The 9,758-nt window shown below is 54.2% G+C and overlaps 2 protein-coding genes across 2 annotated transcripts; both read left to right on the top strand.

Annotated features, from left to right (window-relative positions):
* Positions 1–616: 616 nt before the first annotated feature.
* COL26b_000250 (uncharacterized protein) lies at positions 617–2,238 on the top strand (the record flags this gene model as incomplete). The annotated part of the gene is made up of 4 exons (XM_053173220.1): positions 617–1,279; positions 1,351–1,456; positions 1,514–2,006; positions 2,064–2,238. The coding sequence occupies 4 exons, from the start codon at positions 617–619 to the stop codon at positions 2,236–2,238; spliced, it is 1,437 nt and encodes a 478-aa protein (XP_053042926.1).
* A 3,438-nt stretch (positions 2,239–5,676) lies between these two features.
* Positions 5,677–7,822, top strand: COL26b_000249 (uncharacterized protein; the record flags this gene model as incomplete). Its single annotated transcript, XM_053173219.1, has 2 exons — positions 5,677–5,813; positions 5,875–7,822. The coding sequence occupies 2 exons, from the start codon at positions 5,677–5,679 to the stop codon at positions 7,820–7,822; spliced, it is 2,085 nt and encodes a 694-aa protein (XP_053042925.1).
* Positions 7,823–9,758: the final 1,936 nt, after the last annotated feature.

The raw sequence follows: 9,758 nt of genomic DNA, 5'->3' as shown, positions 1-9,758 counted from the left end.
AGTCACTGAGACTGACTCAAGGAGCGGACGCGACCTTGACATTGTTTCCCGCTGACAAAGCCAATTCTTCAAGCGGTATGGCGGCATGGCATGTTGATTCCGAAAGTTGTCATGCGTTTACTTCTTTTGGCCTGTTGGCAATTGCGAGACAACGGCCATGTCATTATGGGGTTTCCAAGCCGGTGGGGTTGCCTGAAGCGTTCACGATGGTCGAGACCAAGACGCTTGTATTGCCCGGTGACGGGACGGCCCTTGGTCCTGCCAATGCTCGTTTCTCGCTCTTCACGAGGAGACAAGACAAAATTGCATCAAAATCAGGCGTCTGAGAGACGCGCCGTTTGCAAATGTTCATCACGAGGAACCTCGCCCGGTCTGGATGCCTTGCCGGGGGGCTTTCCAACGATATTTCCTCGTGTAAAGCATTGCTTTCAGCATGTCCAGTCCGCCGCCCCACAGACGTCATCTTGGCCTTCGCGATTTTGAAGGAAATCGCCGTCAGGTGAATAGGCCGAAAAGAATTGCATGAGCGGAGGAGATTGCGTATAAAGAAAATCGAAATTCAGTCGTTGTGAGAAAAATAAATGGAAATTCCCTGAGCTATTCAGCTACCGCCCAGATGTCGTCCTTCAGCCTAGTCACCATCCTCTTGGTGTCCGGCCTCCGGGCCCTCGCTGCCGCCGTACCGAGTGCAGTGCTTGACGGCGTCATCCCCGGACAGTATATCATCCGTCTGAAGCCCGGTCTTCAACCTGCTGAATTCGAAAGCCACATGGTATGGGCGACGGGGGTACACAAGCGCAGTCCTGGACGGCGGGACACCACCGGCATTGAAAAATCATTCAACATCGGCGCCTTCAACGCTTACACCGGTAGCTTTGATGATGATAGCATTGCTGAGATCGGTGCTGGAGAAGAGGTGCTATCCGTCGAACCCAATCGCATTGTAGAACTCGACGCCTTTTACACCCAGTGGAATGCACCTTGGGGTCTTACAGCCTTGTCTTCGCCAAACCGCTTGCCAGACTCGAGCGATACCGGCTCATACGTCTATGACAGGTCGGCAGGGGAGGGCACGTTTGTGTACATGCTTGACACAGGCGTGCAAATCTCGCATCCCAACTTTGGCGGCCGCGCCGTTAGGGGCTACAACGCGCGGCCAGAGGAGGCATTCGATGACCTCGGCGGGCATGGAACCCACACCGCAGGTATCGTGGGGTCTCAGACGTATGGCGTGGTCAAAAAGGCGACAATCGTGGCTGTTAAGGTCCTAGCGGGCGGTGTGAGTGCGAATCCTTGCCGCGTCTGACAACCGCAAGTCTTGATCGGCGCTAACAAAAGCGCCACCACCAGGGCTTGGGCACTGTTGATACTGTTCTTGACGGGTACAACTGGGCTGTCAACAACATCACGCAGACGCCAGGACGACTGGGAAAGTCTGTCATGAGCATGAGCCTCGGTACTGGAGCCCGTCCCTTTGAATCCTGTCGGCCGCATAATTGACATCTTATTTCAGGCTTCACCGTCAGCTCGCAGACGTCGGCTCTCGATGACGCAGTGAAAGCTGCGTATGATCTTGGAGTCGTGACCGTAGCTTCCGCGGGTAACTCGAACCAGGATGCAATCGGACGTTCGCCTGCAAGGGCGGAACAAGCATTCACAGTCGGTGCGGCGAACTGGGACCGGACCCGGGCGGCGTTCAGCAATTATGGGTCTTCGGTCAAGATATTTGGGCCCGGAGTCGGCATCAAGTCCCTTGGTCTCAACAACGGATACGCCACAATGTCTGGTACATCGCAAGCTGCGCCTTATGTCGCGGGCCTCATCGCGTACCTCATGTCCAAGGAGGGTCTCGCCACCCCCAAGGCAGTGTTGGACAGAGTGAAGGAGCTGGCGATCGATGGTGTGGTGCAGGACACGAAAGGCTCTGAGAATTTGCTTGCATACAACGGCCGGCAGGGCGTCATCCAAGGCGTTGCCCGCAGAGCCAAGAAAATTCGGCTGGTGGTGTAAGCCTACAGACACAGCGGTGCGTGTGAAGATTGGTTGACCGAGGAATGACGCAGATGCGGCATGGGCCGACGATCAGCCGTGTTGAAGAACGTCGAGATGATGTCCGAGAAGGACTTTGACTGGTTTAGCGGCGAGCCCGTAGAGTTCGCGTATCATATCATCAAGAGTTGCTTTGAATCCGACTCCAACAACGTGGACCTGACTGGCTGCCTCACCAAGACACAATAAAATGACCTTACGGCACTCGTGAAAGGTAAGTGCACTCGCCAGAGTACTGATTCCGTAAGGCACGTTATTTAAAGCGGCCGCTTGGTAAGCTCGTAAGTCCTTGCCGGCCCCAAAGCGGGACGGGATTGATTGTGAGCGGCAGAGATGATGAGTGGTCGGAGGGAAAGTACTGCGTGAGAGTTGGGAGCTATTGGCAGCGGCAGCGGGTGTATTCTCCGTTGGCGGCCGGAGGTTGAGGCGTACCGTGTTGTATGTAGGTGTGGTCTGTCGAGAAATGCGCACGTGCGGGTGCAGGTGCAGGCATGGGGCATCAGTGGTGGTCCATCGGTGGTGGCATCTCGATACCCCCTGGTCGCTCTCCACTTGCCGTTTCTCTCTCCCCTGGTCCATGTGGTCATTTCTAATGAGTCGTCCCCAAATGATCTCTGGAGACACATTTCCTGCAGGGCTTAGCCGCCGGGCAGGAGGGAGACTGCACAAACAAACAGCATAGCCACGAACGCCCAAGCCGTGCATTGTGCTAACTTGCTTCTGGAGTTATTAGTTGAGGAAAAGAAACATGGCCGAAGGCGTCGCCGACGCTATGCAGTAGGCCGAACGGGCGGGAGGGAGACGAAGGCAGAAGCGAACAGGCCGGGAAGGCGAAGGACGAAGAGATGCACAAATAGGGCGAGCTCGGCGAGGAGAATGTGGTGAAGACCGAGAGAAGTGGTGGTGGTGGTGGTGAAGGGCGAGGGTGCTTGGTGGGAGTGAGTGCGAGGGCGAAGACACCACGACCATGGAGGGAAGGAGTGGGGTTCGAACTGGAGGAGGGAGATCTGGAGACACACTGAAGGTGCAAGGTGCAAGGTGCAAGTGGACCGTGCTCTTTCCTTTTCCCCTTCTTTCTGGACTGGAGCGTGGACCGGCCGGCCTGGCCCTTCTTCGGACGCTGTTTCTAACCAGGAAGTCGCTGTCACCGCACAACGCACTTTCCCAAATCTCCCTCTCTCTGAGGCCACCTCATGTCTAGGTATCCGTAGGCATGAAGCATTCATTCGGCAAGAGGCGGCGTCGTCCACGTCTCCTAGCCGCTTTTCTTTTTCCTCTTGGCTCTAGCTGTCTGGCTAGAGGCACCTTAGCTCCCCCCTTCAGCAATGTACCTCGAACGGCGTCTCTGCCATGCAGTACACGCAGTGCCGCAGTACCTCTCCCGTCGCACCAGAGGCACAACGACGAGTGCGGAAAGCGTCAGGTACCGATTGGGGCAAGTTCCCAACCAAAAAACCAATAACCCGCCCAAGTATCCTCTCCCACCCTTGCACCTGGCCGGGCCTGGCACAACGGGTAAGGTACCTCCCGAGGCCAGTCGCCAGAGGGAAAGGTACGGATACCGTCAGGTACCTTGCCCTCTCATGCTCAGACGGGACAGACAGCTGGTGTCCCGTTACACCAAACCACGTACGACTGGCAAACTACTTGTGAGACGTCCAGTTTCCCCTCGTGCTCGCTGCTCGTTCAGCGATCCTCTTATGCTGGCTGGAGAAGGATGATGATGCATATGCTCGCTCATTCATGTCATTTTCATCTGGTATCTCTTCGTTCAGCACACCTCAGTTACAGACACCAGAAATGCCTTGTCTGCTTCGGGTCTAGGTACGGCATGGTACGCACCACGCACCACGCAGCACGGCGGCCGGACGCCTTGTCTCGCCTCCCACTGCCCTGGAGGATTGCATTTACTTGCCCGCCTACCTCACCTAGTAAAGAACAAACATTACTGCCACTTGTAGGAAACAGAGACGGGCCAGGCGCCGGCCAGACAAGATGGACGGACAGTGCTCTCTGTATTCACACAGTACAAGACGACGAATACTCGCAACAACTATCAACCCCCGTCCATGTCCGACCCCGACCCCCGACCCGTCTCCATCGTGCCAGTTCCAACTGTCCAGTCCTTTTGTGTCCCATCTTTCACTGCTCTTGGCCAAGCTTGGGTGTGTTAGTCCCTGTTGGTTTGGCCTGGTCTCGACAGATTCCTCTCGGCACCTGTTCTTTTCACACAATTGCTTTCTTTTCATTCTTCAACTAGCCATCCATTCCGCGGGTGCCTTTGCTCGCCACTATCGGCCCTCTAGATAAGTCTTTGCGACGACGCGACTTCTGCCGTCTCCTGAATCACGTTTGCCATCCATCATAAGCATCGCGGATCCCTGATGCCCATCTCCAGCATTTCGATGCTACCTCATCCCGTCAGCCCGCCCATTGGTACATGCTCTACAACGACGACAGCCTGGGAAGCAGCTGCATGCATTGCAGTGCAGTACAGTACAGTAACGTCTCCCTCAAGCCCGGCGTGCTGCTGGTAACTGTCACTGCTTGAGATCTGCCTATAAACTGGCGGCACTTCCCTCCACCATCACCGCCGCACCACACCATAATCGAAGAAACATCCCGGTCCACGTCTGCTGCGTCTGCTGCCCAGTACCAAGCCTCCCTCTAGCTCCTAGCTGCCTACGACCTCCACATCGCAATTCATCCCATCGCTTGGCTTCCTCTCTCGTGGATCTCGGTCTCCCCCTACCGCTACCACACCACGCATCACGCACCACGCACCACGCACCAGCATTCAGACACACCACGAAGACAGTACATTCGGCTCCCCCTCACCCCTGGTCCTTGTGGACCGAGCTACTGCGTAGTGCTTGCTGCTCCATCAACCGCCAGTGGCCAGTGGCTTGTGTTGTACCTACTGCGAGTGTTGCGCCGCCGCCAGCTACGAGTGCCCAGGTCCACGCTCACACGCCTTCCGCCAGCCCTATATTACTCTATCGTCCGTCGCTCCCGGCCCCCAAACTCCTTCCCGCCGCGAGTCTCTTTCGAGCCCTGTCATCGCGCATAGAACCAGCAAAAACACACACACATACACTCCGAGCCTTACAAGACAAACGCTCCCCTCTCGGCGCTGGGGTTTTCATCATATAATCAACCAACGCTGCCCCCGAGTTGGCTTCTCCACCGCTCTTGGGCCTCGATCTCCATCGCTATCTCGACTTTCTTCTCCCACCCTTACCACGGCCTTAGTCATGTAAGTGTCTAGCGAACGAACCGAGGGATGACCCCGTCTCGTAGCAGATCCCTCCCCGCCGGGCCTGTTCCCCGTTAAGGCCGACCCTACGCTAGGCTTGAGTGCCCTGTCTAACCGCCGAAATCACAGACCACCCGTCATCGCGCCGACCCTTAGCGACCCTCTCCCGCCCGCCCACCTCGTCGGAAGAGCTCGCGATTTCCCTGCATTCCGTCCAAACTCCTATTTGCTTCAACTCTACCACCGCAAGTCGTTCCTTGCTACAATCGGACGAAATACATATTGTGCGGCCCCGAGCCCAAGGCCATGCATGCGTATGCGTATGCGTGATCCCTTCGGCTACAATTCGCACTCCCCCTAAATTCCCAACAATGTCGTCCCCAAACCAAGCCGATGCCAACTCGGCAAACTCAGTGTCTTCGTCCAGTCCGACCTCCGACTCGCAGCAAAAGCCCAAGAGGGCGCGAACCAGCAAACCCAAGGTCAAGACAGGTTGCAATAACTGCAAGTACGTCACGAATCGCAGGCATTCCTTTCCTCGGAGAACAGCTTCTAACTTCTATCCTCAGACAACGGCGCATCAAGTGCGACGAGAAGAGGCCTTCCTGTTCCCAGTGTGTTCGCTCCAAGAAGATTTGCACGGGCTACCCACCGCCGAGTCGCAGCGCAAGACCTCACGAAGTTCTCGCCATTGCGCCAAAACCTCTTCTGGCTGCTGCCCCGAATGGCGGGCCTCCCATCCGCTCATCAATCGAACTACCGCCTCGGAGAGCCCAGAAGTTGCAAGCACGACGCACAACGCCCCCTCAAACACCCGACTCTAGCGCCTCTGTTACACTTTACCGCCCAGCGGGCAATCTCCAGCTTTCTCAACAGGAGGGACTCTATTTCCAACTCTTCCGCTTACATACAGCGAATGAGCTGTCTGGATACTTTGACTCGGTGTTTTGGACTCGGACCGTTTTGCAGGAGTGTCACTCCGGGAACGCAATTCGCCATGCAGTGGTCGCGCTAGGTGCTTTGTACAAGACCCTTGAACAATCATGCGAGTCTCCGCCGGGATCGCCGTCCGATTCGTTCAGTCCCGCGGACGGGGCATATCGCCACTGGGAAGTGGCAGTCAAGCAGTACTCTGAGGCTATGAACTCTTTAGTCGATCTCAGCCGCGACCAAAAGTCTCACCGCACATTACTCATGGCCAGCGTGCTTCTAGCATGCTTCGACTCCTTCATTGGCGACCATAAACAGGCAATCAGGCAAATTCAAACAGGCCTTGGTTTGTTGGAAAAGCTCCGAGCTGAACGGAGGAGATCCTTCCTAGCCGTCTCTGAGGAGCCGGTCGAGGAGGAGCTCATCACCATGTTTACCAGGCTCGCGATCCAAGCGAAATCATACGACATGGCGTTCCATTTCCCAGAGCCGTTCGTGATTCGACTGACCCCTCAGAATCCCGAATACCCGCAGTCCCCGCCATCAGATGCTGGCAGCTCACCGTCATCCATGAGCTCTAGCTCCATGCCTGAACAATTCTTTACTCTGATGGAGGCGCGCAGTGCCTGGGACAAGCTTCTCGAGAAAATGCTTCGATTCACAGAAACTCTCTTCATCTACCAAAAGTCGACTGGCGCGAACGGGCCAATGGGAATCCTTCCCAAGTCGTTGAAGCAGTACGGAATGAGCTTCAAAGGCCAACTCGACGCTTGGTCTGAAGCTTTTGAATATCTACTTGAATCTCGCACAGCTCCTGGCGTCAGTCATCATGAGAAGGCCGGCATCGCTGTCCTCAAGATGTTCCAAATCATGAGCCAGATACTATTTCTCATGACTTATAGCGACAGTGAATCACAGTTCGACCTATTCCAGCCTCAGTTCAAGGCTATTGTCGATCTTGCGTCGGAAGTAGTAGGTGACGAAGAGAGACGAGCAGCGGCAAAGAGATGTCCCGATCCCGCTCTCTGCCCTCATCGACATGGCCACTCTCCGGACATCTTTGGCGGCAACGCATACAGCACATTTCACATCAAGCCCAGCTTTAGTGCCGATCTTGGAATCGTTCCTCCTCTATTTGTGGTGGCTACCAAATGCCGTCACTCGATCATTCGACGCCAAGCTATCCAGCTTCTGAGCAGCAGCGCTCGCCGGGAAGGCATGTGGGACAGTGAGTTGACGGCGCGCATCGGGCAATGGGTTGTGAATATTGAGGAAGAGGAGGACAAGATAACATCGCCGCCGCCTATGATGGGTCATTCGAATGGCAGTGCCAGGCAAGGCTCAGTCGACTTCGCTGAGGATGTACCTCTCGGACCTGGTGGCAATGCTCGTTGGGACGCCCGGAGGGACAGCGTCATTCCGGGCCTCATGAAGTCGAAGCGGTCCGTTCCTGAGGAGAAGCGCGTTATGGTCAGCGCCGTGGACTTTGATCTGAGGTCGAGGTTTGCCAACTTACAGGTTGGTACACGCGGCATCATTCCCGGGTCGCCAGACCTTAGATCCCGGGTGACCAAGTTGACGTGGTGATTGGGAAAATGGTTTTGGCTACACTTGTCCAGGCACGGCGTTCTGGTATTCTGCGATCTTATTCTTGATATACCCCGGCGATTTGCGAAGCACAGAGGTTGATATATCCCCCAACTCATCTACCCCATCTACCAACCATATCCATGCTATGATGACTTACGACTGGGGAACTGTTTCCTAAGGAGGGTATAGAGGGTGAAAAGAGACGAATTGGCTGGCTGGCCAATCTGGATATGAGGCAATGCCACCGCCAAACAGAGGCGGTAGGCAGCTGCTGCATGTGATGGGAGTTTGGGCCATGGAAACGAAGGGTCAAAACTTGGACTGCGCAAGCAATAATAGTCCCGAAAATATATTGTCTGTTAATATCTATAACATACAGCTCTTAATGTTGTGAGGCCGCCAAACTTGACAACTTCAAATCTTTTGGTCTCGATGATGTTGAGGAAGTTTCGAGCCCACCCAGTAGAGGGTTTCACAATACGAGAAAAAGCTTGGTCTCGATGATAATCATCACACAAATCTCGGATCGATCAGGTTTTTGAGGGCTAGCTGGCTCAACTCAGACGATATCCTTCAAGAGAAGAGGATGCTGTCCACTTTCACATGCGACGATTCCATCCGTGTCCAGTTGGTTTAAGCAGCAACGTTAAGCAGCAACGGTAACCAAGTTCGTCTAGCTTCGCATTGCTCTCAAGACGTCCTGAGTGAAATAGAGGCTGATATCGACAAGATTCGGCTCAAACTTGTGCGAGAAACGGGTGACCAACTCCATGTTTTGAAAGTATCGGAGTGTACACATAGCATCATGACTTGGCAAATAGGGCAATGCTGACTTGGTGAAGAACACATAGGCACATGGTCAGCTTTCTTCACGCTTGCTTATCGCGAGGAATGGCTTGCAATGAGTCAATGATATTTGCTTCTCAACAGCAAACGACCGAAGACAGCTTGTTTCAGGTTTACCTAGGGCTAAGACCTGTTCAACTCGCCATAGAAGGCTCACACGACGCGTCTTTTGGCTTCGGTTGTTATGATCAAAGCTAGTTGACCACGGAAGAAAAATGTGGCGTCCGACAAGGATTCTAACTCTGGTCGAGATCAAGCTTGTTTGAACATGTTACCCTGGTTCCAATTGAGTTCATAGCCAGAGTGTGTACTTAGTCATTCTCGGAACAGAAAAGTCTGCATGATCGGGGACCAGAAAGCCGGTCCGAGACTTGTCGACAGGAACATATGTTATTTGTTCAATTACAAGAACCAATGAGTGTAACTCGTTCACCTCCTGAGTGTTCACATGCGTTTCCCGGCAACGACAACCTGGGATGTTGCTAGTTAACTGGAGATGGAGAATCATCATGGTTGAGGTGTTTCTGAGTGAGAGCACTTCGTCTATGCCTGCCTCCCTAGCCATTCATTCTGCGTGCTTGCAGAAGAAGATGTTGCGAGAATCATGCCGCACATAATCTACGAGACTTCCATACTGTCTAGAAGTGATCGGTGTTGACTGTGGTGTAAACAAAAACTTTTGTCGCGGTGACATCCCGTGGGTGAGGGGCGATATGACCCTCTTCCTACCTACCCACTGACTAAAGTCGAGATTCCGTCCTCCGGCTCGTATTAGTGCCGTTCACGAAGATCCCCGACTGCCATAATCCCGGGAATTGAGAATGACAATATTTTCAGAAAGCCCTTCCCTTCCTTTGACCTGCAGGGATACTGTCCCGAGCTTTGTTTACATTTTCGAGAACTCAGCTGTTACCAGACGAGGGAAGGAGCCTCTTGCACGTTGTCTCTCTCAACTCTTGCAACTGCCTGCTCTGCCTGCAATCACTAATCACCTCTCAAACTAAACATACGACTGTCAAGCCCAGCATCCTCAATGTCAAACATCGTGAGAATTTGGCAGAATCTCACAGAAGCCACGACCAGCTCA

The sequence above is a fragment of the Colletotrichum chrysophilum genome (genome assembly GCF_026319265.1).
Source record: "Colletotrichum chrysophilum strain AFK26 chromosome Unknown scaffold_1, whole genome shotgun sequence".
Classification (NCBI taxonomy): Eukaryota; Fungi; Ascomycota; class Sordariomycetes; order Glomerellales; family Glomerellaceae; genus Colletotrichum; species Colletotrichum chrysophilum.
The sequence above is the reverse complement of the archived record's forward strand: the minus strand, read 5'-3'. Positions and strand labels throughout refer to the sequence as shown.